Genomic DNA, 23072 nt, shown 5'->3' with positions numbered 1-23072 from the left:
AACGAGCAGGTTCAGCCATGCTGGTTTCCTGCCTCCTCTGCTTGATTTCATGTGGTAGGGATGGAGAGCTCTGCAGCTCTGAGAAAGTTTTTCTGAAAAAGTTACCAGCTCTTTTCCATCTCTTTGACCCTAGAAACAGTTTTCCAGAGGATCTCGTCCAATAATTCTTTGAACAGCCGGCAGGTGGCTCTCCTGTTCTTCAGGGTTCTGACTTTGCTTTTTGCCAGGCCTGCATTCCTTGAGATCAGGAACTCAAGGAGGGCATGGTCACTACAGCCTTGACCGCCTCCTGTCTTAACCCCTGCTGTGCACCATGTCCAGTAATGCTTCACTTCTGCTTGGTGTGCCTAATGCCTGGACCACAAAGCTATTCTCAGTGCACTCCAGGAGTCTCCCTGATTGCTTGCAGCCAGTCATGCTGATTTCCCAGGCTGACTGGAATCCTCCATCAGGATGAGAGTCAGTGAGCACAATGCTTCTGGCAGCTGCAGTAAGCTGCTCCCTTGGCAAGGCAACCTGTAGCAGACCCTGACCTCCAGAAAGCCTTTATTGGCACAGTCCCTGATTTTGCCCACAAGTTCTCAACCTGATCATGGCTGTTCTTAGTCCTTTGCAGTCAACTTCTTAACAGAGTGCAAATCCCTTGCCTTCCCGAATTTCACTATAACAATCTTGTCTGCTTTATGTCAGGTTCCCCCCCCCCCCCCCCCCCCCCCCCTCAAATTTTCTAGAAAATTAATTTCTGAGCCAGAAGAAGTGCAACAATCTTCCTTGCACTGCTCAGTTTGCATGAGTCACCAAGTGCTCCTTGGGTAATGTGCTGAAGAGCTGACCTTGGTGGCAGGGGCTGCAGCTTCATTTTATACCTGTCATGTGGGAATACAAGAAAGACTACTCAGAGCAGGATAAACAGCGTGAGAAAGTAAGGCTGAGAACCAAGGGCACCTCCAGAAAGAAGAGAAAAACTAAGTCATGTAAGCTGTGTGATGGACGCATGATACTGAGTGTGGTGGGAGGAAGAGTGCAGGGCTAGGAATGACTGATATCTCAGGTTGGATGAGTGCCTGCAGTTGGATAAGTGCAGTTAAGGAGTGTTTGTGGAATGTTTTGTTCAAGCATTTTACTTTCTTTGCTCCTGGGCTGCAATGGCTTGGGAATGGCAGTGTCACCCAGGAGCCCATACGGCAACCTGAGGTCTCCTTGTTTGAGTCTATTAAAAACCACCATGATGACAAAAGTGTGCCCTAACTGCTTGCAAAATGCTCTCACTGTATTCTGAGGAGCATTAAGAGTACTCCCATAGCTCCTCCGTGTTTACTAGGGTGCTCTTCAGGTTGCACAGTGTGCCCTAGAAGCTTCCAAGTACACTCCACTGGACTTGAGCACACTCTGAAATAATCCTAGATCTTCCTGGGCCACCCTAGCAGCCTACTGTGAAACCTGCAAGCTTCCTAGGGACACTCAGTTTCTAGGGCACCCTGGATTACTCTTCGAGTCCCCCTAGCTGATGTAGTGCACCCGAGACGCTTCCCAGAGCACCATAAATCACTGGGATTGGAAGGGACCTCGAAAGATCACCTAGTCCAATCCCCCTGCTGGAGCAGGAAGACCCAGATCTGGTCACACAGGAACGCAGCCAGGAGGGTTTTGAATGTCTCCAGAGAAGGAGTCCCCACAGCCCCTCTGGGCAGCCCCTTCCAGTGTTCTCTCACCCTCACCGTGAAGTTTTTCCCCATATTTATGTGGAAGCTCCTCTGTTCCGGTTTGCACCCATTGCCCCTTGTCCTGTCATTGGATGTCACTGAGAAGAGCCTGGCTCCATCCTCCTGACACTCACCCTTTACATATCTATAAACATCAATGAGGTCACCCCTCAGTCTCCTCCAAGCTGAAGAGCCTCCAAGAACCCCACAGTGTCCTCCAGCTCACAGCAGTATCCTACCAAAATCCCTCAGTGTCCTCCAGGATGCCCAAGAAGCTTCCAAGTTAATTCAAGAGGCTTCCCAGGGCCACGTCCCCCCTGGGACACCCCAAAGGACTCCCTGCGCCAGTCTGTGTCCTCTTTTGACAACGCCCACCTTCAGCCTGCGAGTTTTGGTCTTTTGCCCCCTTTGACATGGTGGTCTTTTGAACTTTGACCCTGCAACCTTATACACAGGGCAACGAACAGTAAGCCTAAGGGTTACCAACTAAAAAAACAGTTGAGGGACAGCCGAACAGGAGGGAAAGCAGGCTTGGCAGCAGGAAACGCATACAGATGTAATAATAAAACAAACAAACAAAAAGCAGCAATCAGAGCAGAGGGACAGAAAAAACAGAGATTAACAGTTCCTGTATTTACAGTTATGAAATTTAACTTCAGCAGAAACTCAAAGGCTCACTGCCTCTGCAGGAAGGCTAAAGAAGGACCATCATCACATCCTTGTATGTCAGTAATCTTCCTGCAGAAGATGGTCAGAAAACAAGGAAGGGAGACATCAGGAACAAAGCAAAGGAGGACAAGAGAATGGAAGAACTGCCCTTGGTAGGGACAGCTGGAATAGTGGGGATGTCCCTGCAGGCTGTGTCCCCCTCTGTCCTTCAGGACCTGGCACTTCTTGGGTCTCACTCTCTCTTCTTTCCTTTGCTGGTGGAGAAGAAAGAAAGGCCTATTGTGGAGCCACGAGGCAAGAGTGATGCAGAAGAGAAGAGGAGAGGTAAAAGGAAAAGCAGCTTGGGTGAAGAAACCATTCACCCGTCACCAGGGCTGTGGAGACAGCTGGTTTGTGCTCTTTCTGGTCTTTTGGCCTGCTGCTTCTCTGGCTGCAGAGCATGGGCACAATGTAAGGAGGGTGAGAGGCAGCATCTCCACCTTTGAGGGAGAAATAGAGCCCAACAGACCATGAGGTCCCCCCATAAACACGGGAGGGCCACTGCCCCACACCCACTCCCATAATCCCAGCACTTTCTTCCCACTGGCAGCCTGGTCAGCACTAACACATTGGTACACATCACAGCCCTTGGCCTTTGCCATCGAGGAAGCTCGTTAGCACGTGGACACCTGCAGCCTCCATGCAGCTCCTTAGGGTGGATCTGAGGCTCTCCTGTCCTGTTGGCAGTGGGGAGAAGCAGGGGCTGTGCCCCAGGCACTAGCTGCATAGAGCTCCCTTTTTCTGCTGAAACATCAGCTTTATCCCTGTCACTGCTCCTGTCCTTGGCCAAGTTGGTGTGAGTAAGCCAGTGAGTACTGCTGCAGCTTACCTTGACCTTCTCTGGAGAGGAAGAAGGGCTCTGTGCAGCTGCAGAGGGATTGCTTCTCAGCTGGCAAGAGGAGGGACCAATTTGGTCTGGTACCAAATTTTCACCCACATACACAGGTCTCACCATTTCTTGCAGCAATACATACACGTGGGGCAGAGTGTGTCAATATACAGAGTGAGTTAAGATTTAATAAGAAATTATAAGAACATAGACTGTGGTCAATAGATGCTGATTCCACACAAGCTCTGACCAACTCTATTTTACACACAACTTTTATAACCTTGATTTTCCACTGTCTTCACTCTGCTCTTCCCTGGTTTCCCTTTTCTTTGTGTATCTCACAATGGGTTTGCAGGCTCTACTGAGTCCCACACTGTCCCAGATTATCAGAGATTTGTTTCTTGTCATTGTCTTCGTGTTTGTTTTGTCAGGTTTCTGCTTTCCCCTTTTTCCTTTAGTTTCCCAGTTGACAAAGTCCCTAGTCAGATAACCTCGCTGGAATAAATATTCTTACACACATCCCCTCATCAATAACTGTGATTGACCAGGCAGCTTCCCATTACAGCCCTGCTTAACATTTGCTGGTCAGGTCTGTATCTCTGTATGTTCCCACTTATGTCTTCCTCCCTTTCCCATTTTCCCCTGTTACACTGTAAAATAGTCTCTGACCAGATATCCTTAGAAGAGTAGACACTCTCCTTCCATACATCCTTACAAAGACCTTTAGAAACATTCAAGTATGACCAAAGACACATTCTTTTTCACATTTAATTATGCTTGGTTGCATATTTCCAATGGCTTCTTGACTTAGTGACTTCACTTTACCTCCAAGTCATCACTGTGCACTTTTGAACACAGTACTTTTGAACACAGCAGTGTTCCTTACTTCACATCTAAGGAATCTAAGAGCTATTTCTGGAAAATATTGTTTGCAACAACACAAAAAAGGACTACAGAAAAAAAAAAAACAGACAGATGAGGTATGCAACCCCTTGACAGAACTTCACTTCTTAATCCCTTCTCCTTATCCCACCTTTACAAATGCACTGAGGGTACAAAAAACGTTGTAACACTTTGTTGTTCTTGGACTTGCAGGTAAGCAGATGTCACACCACGGTGCAGCATTACAGCTCAGTCCTGTTTGGCCCCAGTTAGGGGCTGCTCAGAACGCTGCTGAGATTCAATGAGATAGGGTTTGGATTCAAGTGTGTCCCAAAGGAGAAGCAGTTCCCACCACCACCAATAAGCAACAACTCCTTCTCATCTGGCAGAAAAACACTGCTATGATTATGTAGCATTAAAGGCCACTCCAAACATTCCTGAAAAAGAAGAGGAATTTAAAGTCCTTAGGACGAAACAGAAGCTTGCGCAGTCTGGAGGACACCAGCCAGTCGCATTATGGAGAGGTACACAAAGGCCAAGATGACGAACCGGATGCTGAGGAAAAGGATGCCTGGACAAAGTGCTCAAGACACAGAACTTGTGGGTTGTCCAAATGACTCAAAGAAGTCAAGATCTTAGTGTGAGACTTTTTTTGTTTCCCCCACTAGGAAGCAAAGGGAAGCAGATTCACTTCACCAGTTAGGCATTTGGTAAATGCAGTTCCAATTACTCTGCTTCCACCAAACTAGATCTGACCTAGGAAGTAATCCTTGAACGTACAGGACTTCAACAGATATCACCTCATACAGTGCTGTAGAAGTGTTTCATATAGCTACTCTCACTGGAAAATTAAGAACAGCCACAACATGTCCATTGGGAACCAGCTGGTTAATCAACTACAGCACTCAAAAAGGTGGACAAAAAGAGAAAAATGTAACAGCAAGGAGACCATGAGGCACTCCTCTAGGATACCCCATTCACTGAACAACTTGCAGTTCAGTGACTGAGAATGAGAAAATGTCTTTGTACTCATCAGGCCCTTAGAATTACTGGACAAGAAATCCACCAGGAGTAGTCAGCATGGATTCACCAAGGGGAATTCAACCTGACCAACCTGATGGCTTTCTACAGTGAAATGATTGGCATGGTAGATTAAGGGGAGACCAGCAGGTATTGTTTACCTGGACCTCAGTAAGGCCTTCAACACCATCCCCACAAGATCTACATACACAAACTGTTGATGCATGGGCTAGATGAGCAGATAGCAAGGTGGGCTGGAAAATGGCTACGTGGCCAAGCCCAGGGAGTGGTGATCCATAGCATAAAGCCCACTTGAGGGGTCAGAGCTGGAACCATCCACTCTGACATCTCCATTACTTATCTGGATGATGGACAGCATGTCCTCAGCAAGCCTGCAGGTGACACAAAGCTGGGAGGAGTGGCAGATACACCACTGTCATGCTGACATCCAGAGGGACTGCGACAGGCTGGAAAACAGGCTGACAGGAACCTCCCAGAGTTAAGGAGAAATGCAAAGTCCTGAGCAGCCCCAGGCACCAGGATGTGCTGGGAGTACCCATCTGGAAAGCAGTTGTACAGAAAAGGACCTGGGAGCCCTGGTGGACACCAAAGCAATAACACTAGCAGTAATATTAACTGCACAGAAAGTCACTGACATTTCCAGTCTTTTCAGAACTTGAAACCAATCCACACTGGGTACCATATACCTACCAGTACAATGCTTTAGCACAGTACTTGCAGGCACTGCAGCCTAGTTCAGGGGAAAAAAAATCATAAACAAAGGCAGCTACCAATCAATCTGCATCTACTCACCCAATAACTTTTTTGAAGTCGTATTATTTTAGATAAAACCTCATTACTGTACTTGCTGGTATCAACTATGAGTAGCCTATTTTATCTAAAGGATACTAATTCCCTTCTAACTTCTGCTGTAGAGAATAAGAAAACACTAAACTACATTTAAGCATGCTTTATGCTTTATATTTTCAGGAAAATGCTGAGAAGTCAGCCAGATGCACACATACTGCTTATATATTATAAAAATATATATAGTAGTCACAAATTCCAGTGTCACCTGTACATGTGGATCCTATCCTTGGTATCTCAGGAAATTCGTTACATGATGCAAACAGGGAAATGTTCATCCCACTCTTAAATTTGACTCCTTTGCATTCTCTATTCTATGTCTGGGAATGACCTTGAAGCTACCACCTTCTTTCACACAATACTGCTTACCCTGAAAGAAAAATTCCAGTACTTACTGCATTAATTGTGTAGTCCACGCACAGACCAGTCATTAAGTCAATGACAGTGATGCCGGGCACACACAGTGAGTGGAACCACACTCCACCAACAAGCATAAGTTTTTCATCATGCACATGTGCAGTATGTGAATACCTGTGAGTTTAAAATTAAATTGCATTCCATTAGTAAGGAGAGAGAGCTAAAGGCAGGCCAAGAATTCACTACTAAATGCCTTCTGCTTACCTTGGGATGAGAGGAGGGTGTGTCTCTATGATCTGCCACCGAAAGCCATGTTCAGTCTCCCTCAGAAGGAAAACTGAATTTAAGGGCTGCTCAGCTGCCCCCAAACCTCCAGCAATCAGCACTCCTCCTTTCCAACTACAGGCACTGTGAGAGTGGCGGCCTTCTGGTACTGGACCCTCAACAGAAATCTACGACAACACAAGTCCACGCCTGAAGTTTGCCTCTATTCCTATTGCAATTCCTGTGGTTATGATACAACATCCCTTCCCTTCCTAGCAGAGGACAGGAATAGTTTGGGGGAACAGAATGAATAAGCATGGTAGGGAGTAATGAAAAGCCTTCAACCCGCACACATGCACGATCCCTCTAAGAACGGCTACACAGAAGTGTTTCCATCTACATAAGCCAGTATTTCTCTGGCTCTAAGAACATTTAATGTTGCTCTGTCTTTACAGGGTTTTAGTTCTGCACATTATTATTAGAGGTAACACTTTCCTTCTTGCATGCTCCTCTCTGCTCAAGACATGCACCTGAGAACCACAAGCTTACAAAAACATGGGTCACAAAGCTCGTGATCAGTGACTCAAAGCATGAAGCAAGAGAAAGTACTGAGCTGCTGGACAAATGGGCAGAAAGAAAATCCTTAGGGCAAGCACTGCTAAAAGAGCATCATAGAAACTGTGGAAACAATTTCAGGGACCATATTGTCCATCCTTCTCTCCTAAGGCAGATGTAATTATATCTATTAGCATCTGGCAAGAGTCATCTAGCAGTTTGTCAGTGCAGACTTTCAGAAGCATTTCTTGCAGCACTTTACTGTCTTCGCAATTAAAAGCTTTTCTCAGTGTCTAGTTAAAGCTGTCCTTCCTATAGACTATCCAAAATAAATACAGAGAATAATTTGCTCTCCGCTGCTCTATTTTACATGTTTGAAAATTATTACTATCTTGAATCTTCTACCAACTCAGCAGCTCAAAGTTCTTCAGCCTTCCATGTAAATTCTGTGTCCTGATCATTCTTGTTGCAAAGCTCTTGAGACCTGTACTGCATCCCATACCCATTTTTTTTCCCCACGAACCAGCTTTGAGTCCTATGCACTGGTCCTGCTGAGGTTAAAAGCACTGAACAGTACAGAAGGGCCAGTTCACACCTTACAGATAACATTCCTGGTTATACATCTGAACACACAGTTTAGGTCTTCCACAACAACATCACATTACTTACACGTTTGGCCTGTGATTTCTTGTTATTATCAATCTCTCACCCTGTAATTGTGCTACTCACTATTTTTAAACTCAGCTAATCTTTAAAGATCTAGATGAAACATATTAGTTTAATATAAGAAACCGAAAGTCTCCAGTCAGTAATCCATGGACCATTACGAAATTCCAAGCATGGCTTCAGAGAGGGCCAGCCTGGACCTTGCAAATTATAAGAGGAAAGGAATGAGGAACATTAGGATTCAGGATACTCAGAGTGAGGGGGCCCATAGGACTACACAAAACTTATTACGGAATTTTTAAGGCAAAGGGGATTGCTGAGGAACAAAGATGAAGAACAGACAGAAAGAAGATTAAAAGGGGGCTAATCACATATGAACCGTCACTGTTCAGCACAATTGCCTTACTGAGCCCTAAGCCTAACCACCACAGTCTATCTTACCTTTGATTAAATACTTCCTTAGCTATCTTTGCCAAAATACTCGATACACATTAATAGGAGCGATGCTGGGACTGTGTGCCTGCAACTACAGAGACACGCGTTAGGAAATGAGGCCAGCAGAGTCACTACTATGGTGAAGGACTACAGGTTCTCTTTCAGCATAAGTAGTTGGAAGCACCACAGAACCAGGGAGCCATTTCATGGCTTTCAAAGGCTTTGTATCCAGAGCACCAGCTATTACTGGTCTATTGCAGAGACCAGTGGCAGTCTGGTCCTGTAGTGTGAGCTTCACTCAGCAACTGGAACAAGTAAGGTTTCTAGCTTCAGTCACTGAGACAAGACCATTGGTAACAGGAGCTGTGTAGGTCCTAGATGCAACTACTTGGGCAACTTAGGCAACTGAAGCGAGTCAGTCTCAGCATCAGCTGCTGGAGTAGAACTATGGGTCACAGGGCTCTTGTGCCCAGATGCCAGTTTCTGGAAAGGGGACCATTGTGTTTATCTTCCTTGAACCTCATGTGCATGGGATGTGCATCCCTCATTTGCTAGAAAATGTGGAACTAGTCCAGTCAGATGGTCTAACCATCCTCCTACCTCCAGCACTTGGTCCAGGGTCTTAGACAGACATAGTTATTAGACATGCACTGGTATGCACAGGATCCATCAGTGCAAGGTACCTGTGAAATAAGTGTGTGCATATCTGTTTGCTAGCAAATTTCAAGCCAGACTAGCTGGCAAGCAGGCGACTCAGAGCAGGCAAGAGGGCTCAGTATCTGGTCAGGGGTACCAGCTGTACACAGGGAATATCCTGATACATGAGGGAACTGCAAATCTGAATGTGCCTGTCAGTCTACAGAGTGAGGGCATATGTGCATTGATTAGTGAACTTTAATTCTTATCAGACAAAGATGAGGAAGAGAAGTGGGCTATCTACGTTTTATGTGAGTCCTTGTAATGTTAAATGGGTGCTGTTGAAAGTGTCATCTTATTGGCAGCAGTTGGTGTAGATGGCCATACCAGTGTATTCTACATGTGTTCATGTTCATATGCATGTCTCCGGGATGCACGCTCACCTCCATTACTGGTTGAATCTGCAAATGGTAAAAGAAATTGCCATGTCTGCTGTCCTGGGTCCTGAGGCACACTGGACAGGGCTTCTACCAGGGAAGGAGGAATTCTCAGGTCCCAGAGCTGCTGGAGGTGGTCACTACTTTTAATAACTATTAACAGAAGTTCCTCCATGCAGTCTGGAGTTAGTAATCTATTTCTGTTTGAAAGATAGTATGACTAAGGACAATCAACTTTCTCTGCATTTTTTTGGTATTTCGTTGCTCACAACAATAACTTCTAGGCATATTACTTCCATGCACTTCAGGAATCCCCAGAAAAATGATAAAAACCCATGAAGGCATGTCTAACATATCAGATGGTTGTGCTGCCAGAGACCACAACAGGCTGGAAAAATAGGAAGAGTTGAAGCTCATCAAGCTCAACAATGGGACATAAGTCCTGAGCATGAGGAGAAACAATTTCAGGCATCAGAGTCAGGTTGGAAAAAGACTTTTAAGATCATCCAACATACGGAGTGCTGTGGCTAGTTCTGCATTCTTCAGTACAAGGGAACCAGGGAATCGATGCAGTGAGTCCAGTAAAGTACCACAAAGATAATTACAGACAGGAACCTCACAAAGAGAATATTCAGGGGGAAATCTTATCAATATGCATAAATGTCCAGTGGCAGAGATGAAGGAGCATGAAGAAGGAAGGTTCTCAGATGTATCCAAGACAGAGAATGAGAAAATGGCCACAAACTGAAATAAAATAATTAGAAAAACCACTGATATTCTATTATGAGAGTGGTCAGTCATTGGAACAGGTTGCCCAAAGAGGTTGTGGAGTCTCCATTCTTGGATGCAATCATAACCCAGCTGGACAATGAGCTGAACAACCGGTTCCAGTGGTTGGATTACATGACCTCCAGATGCCCTCCCTTACAACTGTTCTCTGAAGACTGTAATCCAGTAAATAGCAAACTGTTTAGAAGTCAGTTCAACACTAAACAGTGTGGAGTACAACAGTACTGCCGGAGCCATCTGCTTAAATGTACTGCTGTGGTTTAGTTGAGCTTCCAATACAGCAGCCATTTCTATTCCCCAGGGTGTCCCTCAGTTCTTACCGTAGTGCAGGAAATTTCTGGAATGTGCAGGAAATACCAATCCCCAAGCACTGGCTGCGTAGCAGAGCGGCCTCCATACATAAACAGGTACTTCTCTCCTACAGAAAAATAAAACCAGGTGGAAAGGTTAGAATTTGGTACGTCACAAAAGCAAAAATGTCCACCTGCATGTGAGGAAAGCTGATCAAAGAGATCTCTGGTCATGCAGTTTTATAAGAAAGCGTCCTGCAACTTGATGAACATTTCGTATTTCCAAACATTAGCAATAAATGCAATGAACTGTTTCATAGATACAAACATTAGTTTTGTAAGACAAAAACAAACAAAAAGACTAGACACAAGGCACGTGGATTAGAAGACCGAAAATACTTTCACTTAGATAATGTATTCCTTAGGCTTGTGATCATTCAGAAGACTCCCATCATCCACTTATTTGTCATGCACCGACTGACTGTTCAAAGCCTGAATGTCATTCATAAAACCAAAAGGAAAAAAACACGTGTTTTTAGAGTATACTTAATGGCGTTAAGAAATGAAAATTTGGGCAATTGAATGATGACACCTATAGAACTAATAAAACTAGAAAACTATAAGAACACAAATCATAGCAACACAATGACACAGATTTAACCAAAGCAATAATAGAGGTGAAGCTTCATAAAACTAGAAGGTGTATTTATCCACACAAAAAGAGAAATCAAGGATAATTTGGATGAGTGGGAGTTAACCTGAAGAGGTCTCAAAAAGGAGGTGTAAAACGTAAAAGAGTACTCTGGGTAGATGTCAAGGATGTGAGCCACATCTCATAACGGACTGTGCAAGTAACACAATGTTGATTTTTCTGCAGAGCACAATCATGGCAAAAATGATGCACTACAGTCTAACAAAGGTTTTAAAAAAATAGGTTATTATTCATAAAATGTTATTCCTCCATTTAGCATTTACTTTTTTACATAACACTTAGTCTGGAAAGTTGAACTCTAAATTACATTGTGATCTCAAATGAACAGTGTCTCACAAACTCAAAGTATGCTACAGACCAAACTAATGACTGCTTTGTAATTCCTGTGGTGTTCCCCTGCAATGACTCCTAGTGAAGAATTAAACAGCTTAAGGACAGCTTTCACCTCCTGAACTTCACTGTCAAGTCTCACCAATGACTTGCTAATAACTCAAAAGTTTTTTTGCCCCTTAAAGTGAGTATCTTTTCCTAGGTAAGCCTGCAGCGTGTCATTGCCAGCCTTGATTCTAGACCTCACAACTGATGAACAGTTACTAACTGCTACTAAAAATACAGCATTTTTTAAGAGGCAGTTCTGGAAAAAGAGCTAGGTATCCTGCTCCATAATGCTCTAAAACTAAAACATTATCCTTTGAAGTGGAAGTTCTAAATCTTCCTTCTGGTGAGATTATGAAACACGTTAGCCATAAATGAACTCACACAATTACTCTTCCAGAGAGATTACATCCCTAGGATCCAGTTCTACTGACCACTGGAGGTAATGTGGCATATAAAATAAGAAATAATCGTACTTCAGACAGTCAGAGTTTCAAGAAGAGCGCTGTTTGTTTTCTCCTTTACGGAGTACTCATTAGCTGATAGCAACAAGTAGAGCAACAGATCAGATCACGTCATTCTACACCCTGTTTCCAGCAGTAGCCAAAAGCGGGTACTTAAGTCCCTTACATGCTCTGTCTTTGAATTTAAAAGCCATGAATAGATTTTTTTCTTCTGTGAATTTACCCACCCTACTTCTTAAGTTCAGGTTAACTTTCAGTATACAGCATACTGCAACAAGCAGCTTCAGAGAATAATTGCAGAACTTTATGAGAAAGATCTTTAGTTTTACTTAAACCTGCCTAACAATTCCACCTTGTGCTTCTGTCTTCCTACTGCTTTTTCCTCCTTCAGGCCACCCTGTTTAAATGGTTTCTTTGATCAGTCTGCTCCCTCAACTCTCCTCCAGTTAGAAGAACCCAAGTCTAGTTACATCACTTCTTATGCAGGAGCCTCTGTATCTACTAGCCATTTTTCTAAAGGAGGGAGAAACAGCACGGCATACAGAGTAAGCCAACAGTGGGAACAGCTAATGGCAGGAGCTGCAGTGCGCATGCTTTCCTGTGTTCTCCCTAGGGCAAGGCCACAGGAGCAACCCATACAGAGATTTCAGAATGCATCTCCACATACCCTGCAGACATCTCCACTCTTCCCAACCTTTTTACCTTTGAATATTACTTCAGTTGTACTGTGTCTCCAACGCAAAGCAGCTCGTTCAACAGCAGGCTGCAGACTTACAGGCTCCACAGTAACATCAGCTGGGTCTAAGTCATTACAGATTTTGAGGAACCTTAGCCACAGCATTCCCAAAGCTGCATTTGATGGGGATGTTCGTCCTCCTACCACCAGGGCTAGGCTGTCTGAGAGACACGACACAGTATGGTACAACCGCTCATCTGTAGGGACAGAAGATACCACAGTTCACACTGTTCTTTCTCCCCTGAAATTCAGAACCTTCACATCTCTTTGACTGCCAATGTTAATTGCACTGACATCACTTACTGCTGGGCATTCCACTGCTAGCACAAACACATCTCCCTTACACTAGCCATCAGTACCCCACTTGCACTACTCACCCCATCTTTTATCAGGATTTTCCTTTTTCACACATTTGGTTTTCCAGGAGCCTGCATACTTAATAAGCACGTGAAAATTTCTCATACGACAGTGATGTCCATTCTCCTCCCCAAAGCCTCCAGTGGTCAGAATCACATTGGGTTTTATAACAGAGGAGTGGTGACCGTAACGTCTCAAGCCAAGGACTTCAGATTGAACTGCACATGCCAGTGCACTGATACTCCCAGCCAACCTGATAGGGCCATGATGATGAGGAACTGTAAGACAAGGACCAAAGAAACGTAAATTTCAAACAAACAGGAACCAACACTTAGACTTTTTAGCTTTAAAAGTGAAATAAAAAAATGCAAAGTAAGTTGATGCAGCCAACTGACAATCTGACATGCCCTAGAAATCGATCTGCATCACTTTAAACTACCCTACACCAACTTTCAGCTTCTGCTTCAACTCCTTCAACTCCTGAAGTCAAATGCAGGAATTTGCTGAGCTGCTACTGCTGCCAAGTCTTTTTTATCATGGAAACACAGCCTTGGACTTGGCTATTCCCCAGCTGTACCACTTTACTCCCTTAAAAAAACAAACAAACAGGAAACGTTTCAGAAACAGAAATACTTCATTACACAATTCCACCCTCAGGGGATGATGACGTCCCTCTCCACTCTGCTCTTATGAGGCCCCATCTGCAGTACTGAGTCCAGGTCTGGAGTCGCCAGTACAAGAAAGACAGAGAACTACTGGAAAGGGTCCAGAGGAGGCCACAGAGATGATCAGAGGGCTGCAGCACCTCCCCTACAAAGACAGGCTGAGGGAGCTGGGCTTGTTCAGCCTGGAGAAGAGAAGGCTGCGGGGTGACCTCAGTGCAGCCTTCCAGGACCTAAAGGGAGCCTACAAACAGGAGGGGAGGCAACTCTTTACAAGGGTAAATAACAGCAGAACAAGGGGAAATGGTTTGAAGCTGAAGGAGGGCAGATTGAGGTTGGATGTCAGGGGGAAGTTCTTTGCTATGAGAGTGGTGAGGTGCTGGAACAGCTGCCCAGAGAGGCTGTGGATGCCCCATCCATCCGTGGAGGTGTTGAAGGCCAGGTTGGATGGGGCCCTGGGCAGTCTGGGCTGGTCTGAAATGTGGAGGTTGGTGGCCCTGCCTGAGGCGGGGGGGTTGGAGCTTCACAATCCTTGAGGTCCCTTCCAACCCAAGCCATTCTGTGATTCTGTGAGAAAAAGAACAGATGGCCTGACATGCTCCTGAGTTCTCTGCTGGACTGCTTCAGTAATGCAGTAAGTAAAAGATAATAATCAAACCCAAAATAACAGAATGGCTCAGGGAGTCACATATAGAGACAAGTGGGAATAAATTGAGGAGAGTCTGAAGGATCCCAAAAATAGGAAGATGATTAAGGCAGCCAGGCATTGCAGCCATCCATAAACAGAAGAAAGAGTTGTGAGGACTGGAATTTTTGATAAACTGATAGAATGAAATTGCTCAGAACCATCAGTCAGGACATGGTTCTGGCTTCACCTGGCAATGAGCAGTCCTTAGTGAATGAGAATGCAAAAAGCCACCTGGATATTACCATCTCATGTGTTCCTTCCAGGATTTTACTGTCTCCTAAAATCTATCAGAGGAGCCTGTGTGAGATAAAAGAATACTACAAAATCTAGTCAGTATGTACCTGTCACGTTGGATAATAATGGAGTCCAGGAGGGTTCCATCCCCTTTGATGCAGTTAAGACAAAGTAATGAGAACACTTCAGATGCCATTCCTGTAGCAAGCCAGAAGAAACAAAAAACAAGCAGGTGCTCCCAAAATCTCAGACCAAAAGGTAGTAATGAACGGCCAGAGCAAACAAGTCATAAATGAAACTTGTTTAACAGTATTTCCAGCAATGGCCAAAATCAGAAGCCTAAAATTGAATCTGAGAAAGAACAAGTCTGTACAGTAATACCTTTCCATCTTCTAACCCTAAAAAATGTACAGCCCAGGGATTCTCTGCTTTATCAAATAACTTTTGGTGGTTTTCTCATTCAAGAGCTATCCCATTTCTCTTTTAACTCACATAAACTTCCTTCATCCATAACATTCTGTAGCAACGAGTTCCATAGTTTTATGGTAAGTTGCATGATGAATGATATTTTTTGGAACCAGCTTCCCTTATGCTCCTCAGGTGTGACCATAAAAAGGACTGAAGGCTGTATACCATAGGGATTAAGATTTCTCAAAGGTCACGAAATATAAGTGACCCTAAACAAATCATAAACGTTCAAAGGTACAGTCTGGCCTCTGCTATTTGATGATACCTAAATATGATTTCCAGTCTCACTGTAGAATCACTCAGAGGCAAAAAGGCACAGCAGAGTCCTGTACAAGAAGTCAGCAGCAATACTAGATTTCACCCTGGCTTTTGTGGGCATCAAGGAACTGAGTGTGTTCACTGTCAGGGGACTGAATATATTCAACCAACTGTATGGCAAGGCAGCATAAACAAGAATTTTAAAGTGCAATGAAATAACAACATCAACATCATGGGTCTAAATTTCACCTTAGGTAAAGAGGAAACTTTTGAAAAATTGTATAAAAAAAATGAATGTAAATACTGAAAATTTAAGAGTTCACTATTTGTCTCTAGGAAAATTATTCTAAAAATTAGTCACCCTCAGCAGTAAGTATGTATTTTGTGTTTCTAATCTAATTCCATTAAGCTTGTTTCCAGTATGACCTAGACCTTACCCTATCTTTATCTGAAAGACCAATTACTGAGCTCTCTACTATCAGTTATGTTACTCCTATGCAGATTTTCCAACATGGACTTGTCACCTTCCTCTGTAATGAAATGATATCAAGTCTGCTTTCTCACTTTAAGAGAAATTTCCTTCCTCTACAATAAATTGCTGCAAACATTGCTACACCACTGTGCAAATCTGCCAGAATTTCAGTTAACAATTTTGTTCACAATGCATGGTGTTAATGCTATTAAATTTCTAGAATTATAAACAGAGAACCACAAGGTAGAACCAGGAATGTCCAGTAATTATCTTAGACAATACTTACCTCAAAGTTACTCAGTGTCCCTGTTTTATTTTCTCTCCTGCATTTCTGACAGTTGCAAATTTGCTAGCAGTTAACATAAAAAAAGGCACAGAATACAGTCATAGCTAAAACTCAGTCATTATGATAGGAATGGCTACATAAAAAACAGAACAAAATATCTGTTGAATATAGCTAGCAGTTAGCAGAAAAACACTAACAGCCCAGGGAAATGCAAGAGCAGCATATACTCCCTCCAGAAATGCTCCCAGACGTTTGCAGGTCAGGAATCTCACACCAGGCAGACTTTGTATGTACTCAAGAAATCCTCAATGGATCTTTTCATTGCAAGAATTGCAACTTGAGCACTTGCAGATTTCCAGTGTCAGCAGAATCCTTTTTAACACCAGCTACTTTGCAACGCTAAGATTGTCTCCCTAAGATATCTCTCACTGAGGAAGGAACAAGAATCTTTTCTAACACAGAAGAGTCTTCTTTCAACGCTGAAAAGGATTACCTCATATTCATCAAAAGGCTCCAGAGCCTGCACTCTTCGTTGCTCATCTTCTGGAATGCAACAGGTGAAAAACTCATTCATATCCATGACACTGCACTCAGTCCAGCCCTAAAATAGAAATCCCTCAAAATTATTATTTCTGGAAGAAAAGACTCACTTCCCACAAGAAAACAATGACCCTAAAAGAAGCACCTGCACGAGTCTTTAAAACTGTCTAGCTGGAAGGCAGCAGAAGTTCAAATTCTGATGAGATGTCTTGCCTAAAAATCTCTAAGGAATATCTAATGTTAAAAGCCTAAGAGGAACCCATATATTGCCTTAATCCCATATCAGAAAACAGGCCGGTTGTTGGCAAGGGACCTTCAAATGATTACTCATGTTACCAGAGCAGGCAGCAGCTCTGCCTTGGCCCTTTCTGCTTCAACCCAGCTGGCCCAGTTGATGACTCCTAAGATTACTGAAAGTCACACCCTTTTCCAGGTGTCCCAGGCTTCCCATGGCTCTTAGGGCTGCAGGTACTTACTTTTTCAAAAAACCGCTTCTGCTGTGCTTCACAGTCAGGGTATTGAGACAAAGAGCGAAGTGCAGAGTTCAGCTGACGAAAATGCTGCTGCATGACACGTCCAAAGGGGTCCTCTGGGTGCATCTGCTCATAGAGCAGAAAGCATGCATGAGAGAAATGCTCTGCTGCCCACTGAATCAAGGCATCTGACCTGTTGGGCAGATGTACGTAAGAACAATTAAATAACTGTGGGACCACCTATTGTAGGACAGATGCAACATAAAGCATGCTATTAAAGCATCATGACAGATAATATACAAAAGAGAAACCTGTACTGGGGGTCCATGAAAGCCTCCTCCATCCATAGAGAGAGTCAGGGATAAGAAGACCCCAAAATTTAAAAAACAAACAAACAAAAAACCCCCCACAATATTTAAAGTTTTTCTTCTTTTTATTTTTTTAACCTCCCTTTTAGGTTCACAGAATAGATGAGATTGAAGAAACCTCAGGATGTCATCTGGCCCAACCTCCTGTGCCAGCAGAACCACCCGGAGCTGCCTATCCAGGACCAGGGCCAAACAGAATAACAGAATGGCCTGGGTTGGAAAGGACCACAGTGCTCATCCAGTTCCAACCCCCTGCTATGTGCAGGGTCGCCACTCACCAGACCAGGCTGCCCAGAGCCACATCCAGCCTGGCCTTGAATGCCTCCAGGGATGGGGCATCCACAGCCTCCTTGGGCAACCTGTTCAGTGCGTCACCACCCTCTGGGGGAAAAATTTCCTTCTCATATCCAACCTAAACCTCCCCTGTCTCAGTTTAAGACCATTCCCCCTTGTCCTATCACTATTAGCACCCTCGTAAACAGCTTTTGAAGATCTCCAAGGAGTGAGATTCCACAGCCTGGCTGGGCAAGCTGTGACAGTGCTCCATCACTCACACAGTAAAGAAGTGTTTTCAGATGTTCAGAGAGAAGCTCCTGTGTTCCAACTATGCACACTACCTCTTATTTTGATGTTGTGGGAATCAACTACTCCATCATATTTACAACGTAAAGAGCTGTTTGGAACCTCCACAGAATTCATGAGGCTTTAGTTTTAAAGACAGCAAGTCTCCCATGACTTACAATGAAGTCTCTGCTTCTCATTTTACAACCTAGCTAACAAAGGATAGCTCAACTGACCTGCTGTTTTCCATGTAGGTGAGCACCACCTCCGCTATGAAAAGGGTGGGAACTTCATTGTCCATTCCTGCTTCTTCTAGAGCTATACTCAGCTTTGGCAGCTCAGATAAATCCACTCCCAATAATCTATAATCCTTTCCAGAAAAGGCAGTAGTGACTCCTGTGGAACAAAAACAATACTAACTCACTACAGTGCCTATGCAATACTGAGACCAAAAGGGAAAGCCGGGAAGGTGAGTACCGCCAGCAATCATTCACAAGACCATGCCCAACTCAATTTTTCTGTGAAATAAACAAGAAAATCCCATAATTAAATGAACCGTAATAGGGTAGCATTCAGAAGCATCAGTAAAAGACCCAATAAACTCAAAATTCCATTATTCCTAGTACAAATTTCAACTTCTGATTTCCAGCAGTTATATTTACTATTCAAACAAAGCGTTATCACATTTACTTTAACAACATTTTTATATCACTGCTCTCATTTACAGACATTTCAATTCAAGCTAAGAAAATACCATTGCTTTGACAAAATACTTCCTCTCACTGAATCATAGAATCACAGAATGGCCTGGGTTGAAAAGGACCACAATGATTATCCAGTTCCAACCCCCTGCTGTGTGCAGGGTCACCAACCAGCAGCCCAGGCTGCCCAGAGCCACATCCAGCCTGGCCTTGAATGCCTCCAGGGATGGGGCATCCACAGCCTCCTTGGGCAACCTGTTCAGTGCGTCACCACCCTCTGGGGGAAAAACTTCCTCCTCATATCCAACCTAAACCTCCCCTGTCTCAGTTTAAAACCATTCCCCCTTGTCCTATCACTATCCACCCTCATAAACACTACAACAAAACTATTATCAAATTTTGGTGGGGGATGGGTTTGTGTATTTTGTGTATTTTAATCTCAAAAGAAGATTTTACTTCTGTAAAAGGGCATTGGATTCTGAACCGGGGCATGAGAACTCTCTGCAAACACTAGGACTAGTATTACAGAGCACTGTTCTCAGAAATAGGTCTCTGCTTATGATGTGCAAGCATTATAAAGACATACCTCTTAGGACCACCATCAATTATAAGCTGGTTCACTCTTTTCTGCCAAAATCAGATTGTAAATAACTAGGTAGTGAAGTAACTCTATATGTTAGCTGCTCTGTTGCCTCTATGCCAGAGAAATCCAACAACTATACCTGTCCTGAGATTTCTTGATCTACAAACTTCTCAAAGGCATCCATCAACAAAAAACTAAATGGCTTCCATCAGTAGCCCATCCCGGTGTTTCCTGTTATTTTCTTCTATCACCAAAATTGCCTATCTCATCACTTCTTCTCAACACAGAGAACAGGATGTTCCCATCTCCTTTGACACCTACCTTTTACTTCAAGTACTTGGAAGGGTATTGGTATGGACAGAATTCTTTTCCACAGGATGCCGTAGATTTAAAAAATGTCGATAGATTCAAGAGGAAACCAAACCAGCTTATGGAAGAGCTAGTCAGTAAGCCACATTCAATTGCTCGTGGGAGGCCACAGGTTGTGTTCTGCCTAACTCTGTACCTTTTCTCCATCTGTATTTAAACTAACAATATGACTAGCAGTGCTCCCCACGGGTACTGAGTCTGGTCTTGTTCAATGTCTTCACCAACAAACTTGACAAGGGGATGGTGTCCACCCTCAGTAAGTACGCTGCTGAGACAAAGCTGGGAGGAGCAGCTGGCCCACTGGAAGGCTGTGCTGCCGTTCAGCAAGAGCTGGACAGGCTGGAGAGGCAGGCAGTAGCAAAGCAGATGAGGTGTAACAAGAGCAAGTGTAGAGTCTTGCACCTGGGAAGGAATAACCACAAGTATCAGTAGAGGCCGGGACGTGAGCTGCTGGAGAGGAGCTCTGCAGAGAAGGACCTGGGGGTCCTGGTGGGTGACAGGTTGGCCATGAGCCAGCAGTGTGCCCTGGTGGCCAAGAAGGCCGGTGGGATGGTGGGACGCATGAAAAGGAGTGTGGCCAGCAGGGCGAGGGAGGTGATCCTCCCCCTCTGCTGTGCCCTGATCAGGCCTCACCTGGAATACTGCATCCAGGTCTGGGCTCCCTGGTACAAAACAGACAGGGATCTCCTGGAGAGAGTCCAGCAGAAGGCCACGAAGATGATTAAGGGCCTGCAGCATCTCCCATATGAGGTAAGGCTGAACAAACTGTGTCTGTTCAGCCTGGGGAAAAGCGGACTCAGAGGGGATCTTATTGATGTTTATAAATATCTTATGTGAGAGACACAAAGAGACATGGCCAACCTCTTTTCAGCAGTCTGTGGGGACAGGAGAAGGGGAATTGGCCATAAACTGGAGCACAGGAAGTTCCACACCAATACAAGAAGGAACTTGTTCACAGTGAGGTGACGGAGCACTGGAACATGCTGCCCAGGGAGGCTGTGGATTCTCCTTCCCTGGAGATACTCCAGACCCACCTGGATGCCCACCTGTGCAGCCTGCTGTAGGGAGCCTGCTTTGCATGGGATTGGACTCAATGAGCTCTGGCGGTCCCTTCCAACCCCTACAATTCTGTGATTCTGTGATTACAGTCAAAATGTAGTGGCTTGAATATGCCCCTATTGTATTTCATCCCACATTTTACAAAATGCTCCTGTACTTCATCAAAACCCTAATTCCATCTATCACATAGCAACTATCTCTGTTTCCTACTACATTATGACATTTCTACCTTCCACAGCCTATCAACTAGAACATTAAGGTAAACCCTGAAGGAGATCAGATGCAGGAGAAACATCTAGTAAACTCCATACCCTACATCCCTCCATTTTGCAAATGAACTATCTTGTAGTACTTAGATGGCAAAACTAGCCTTTCAGCTGTGCTTATATTCTACAGTAGTTTCACAAGGCTCATTTTTTCCTCATCTTGGAGGTTTAAAGGAAGTAACACAGTGACTAATGTTTCATTACAGTCAAGATGCCTAAGAATAATAGCTTCTCCCCTACCCATAAAGACCATAAATCACAGAATCATTTAGGTGGAAAGGTGCCTTCAAAGGGTACCTGTAACAGGTTGCTCTAGGCTTTGTACTGTCAAGCTCTACTGTCTCCAAAAGGATTCTGACTCCAACTTCTCTATACTTTTCCATTGGGTAGTTAAAAACTGCAGTAAGGCTATCCCCCACCACTCATCCTTCTCTTAAGGTTAAGGAAAGCCAGTTCTCTCAGCTTTACCACCTACATTATGTGCTTCAGTCCTTTCTCATTCTCCCGACCTATCAAAGTGCATGCTGCAGTTTGCCATTGTCTTTGTACTGGTAAGTCCAAAGCTAGACACAATACTTAAAAAGTTGCCACAAAAAGAAACTGAGCTTTGTTTGATATGCTCTGCTTCTCAAAAACTTTCTGGCAGTTATGTTTCTTGTTGTCTCCCAGTGCTTACAAATGGTTCCAAAATTTTTTCAGAAAATAAACATGTACTTCACGTACAAATTCCTAGTTCCTCTAATACACCTCAGTCTTTAAAGGCTGAAGCCAGAACATGTTCCACAAATACCATACCTGATCCTTCTGCTCCACTATCTTCCACCAGTGCTGACAACTCTTCCGTTCTTTTGATCAGAGTAGCTTTTTGGCATGCCACATTTGGGAAATCCACCTCATATATCACAGTGTGACGTAGCAGATCCATGTCTTTCAAACGAAAGTATAAGGAGTCAAAGCCAGCACCTAAAGACAGGATCTGCAGAGAAATTGGCAGAAAACAAGTTATACTCTAGCAGCATCCTGAGCATCTGCCTGTGAAGAACATTCAAGTTCAAGCACACAATCTGCAGAGTAACAAAATCAGGTAATCTCCAAAAAGAGGTTAAAAAACTTGTGCAAATATTATCCCCTCCCAGATATTTCCGTCAGAGTGACAAATGCAGAACCAGGACTGACAATTAGATTCTCTGCACTACTCTTGGAAAAGACCACCATTGATGCACTAACAAGCTAACACTGCCAAGGTGCTAAAAAAAACATACAAATAGAGCAGAAACTGTTAGCACAGCTGGACAAAGAAAACGTACCTGTGTCCTAGGATGACTTTGGGTCTTCAGCAGGAAATCTTGAACACAGTGATCCACCGCACGGGCACGGACATAATAACCTCTGAAGAATGAAATTCAATTGGAATTGCTGTCCAGTAACCCTATTTTTCCAACAACAACACTGTCTAGTCCAAAAAAAACCCAAACCCTTTTCTCTCTCAGCTTCCACCCAATAATCCTATTTATATACCTGCACTTGGAGATGTCTGATGATTTTGTCCTATCTAGACCCTGTATTTACTAAGTATCTAAGCACCAAGATACAGATAACTGAGAGAAAACATGTAAACATCCTAACTGTACCAGTCTACAAACATACATATTCAATGGATGAAAAAGGATGAGTCTAGACAGTCAGAATGCTTCCCTGCAATGCAGGTGGCCAACATCTCAGCCCTCCAGAGGGCTGCAGCACCTCCCCTACAAAGGCAGGCTGAGGGAGCTGGGCTTGTTCAGCCTGGAGAAGAGAAGGCTGCGGGGTGACCTCAGTGCAGCCTTCCAGGACCTACAGGGAGCCTACAAACAGGAGGGGAGGCAACTCTTTACAAGGGTAAATAACAGCAGGACAAGGGGAAATGGTTTGAAGTGGAAGGAGGGCAGATTGAGGTTGGATGTCAGGGGGAAGTTCTTTGCTATGAGAGTGGTGAGGTGCTGGAACAGCTGCCCAGAGAGGC

General features: G+C 44.1%; 1 protein-coding gene across 3 annotated transcripts in view; it reads right to left on the bottom strand.

Moving 5' to 3' along the window:
• Window positions 1-3994: 3994 nt before the first annotated feature.
• LCMT2 (leucine carboxyl methyltransferase 2) overlaps window positions 3995-23072 on the bottom strand; it is a 49160-nt gene continuing 30082 nt past the window's right edge. For all 3 annotated transcript variants that reach the window (XM_046907085.1, XM_046907103.1, XM_015280920.4), the window contains 12 exons: window positions 22378-22459; window positions 21866-22046; window positions 18329-18488; window positions 17167-17356; window positions 16644-16751; window positions 14774-14864; window positions 13103-13360; window positions 12692-12922; window positions 10469-10566; window positions 6631-6818; window positions 6405-6540; window positions 3995-4559 (listed from right to left, as the gene is read on the bottom strand). In XM_046907085.1, the coding sequence (XP_046763041.1) occupies window positions 4392-4559; window positions 6405-6540; window positions 6631-6818; window positions 10469-10566; window positions 12692-12922; window positions 13103-13360; window positions 14774-14864; window positions 16644-16751; window positions 17167-17356; window positions 18329-18488; window positions 21866-22046; window positions 22378-22459 (1891 nt within the window). In that variant the 3' untranslated portion in view covers window positions 3995-4391. The remainder of the gene's footprint in view (window positions 4560-6404; window positions 6541-6630; window positions 6819-10468; window positions 10567-12691; window positions 12923-13102; window positions 13361-14773; window positions 14865-16643; window positions 16752-17166; window positions 17357-18328; window positions 18489-21865; window positions 22047-22377; window positions 22460-23072) is intronic.

Source organism: Gallus gallus, chromosome 1 (genome assembly GCF_016699485.2).
Source record: "Gallus gallus isolate bGalGal1 chromosome 1, bGalGal1.mat.broiler.GRCg7b, whole genome shotgun sequence".
NCBI lineage: Eukaryota > Metazoa > Chordata > Aves > Galliformes > Phasianidae > Gallus > Gallus gallus.
Note: the sequence above shows the minus strand (reverse complement) of the source record. Positions and strands in the feature narration are given on the sequence as shown.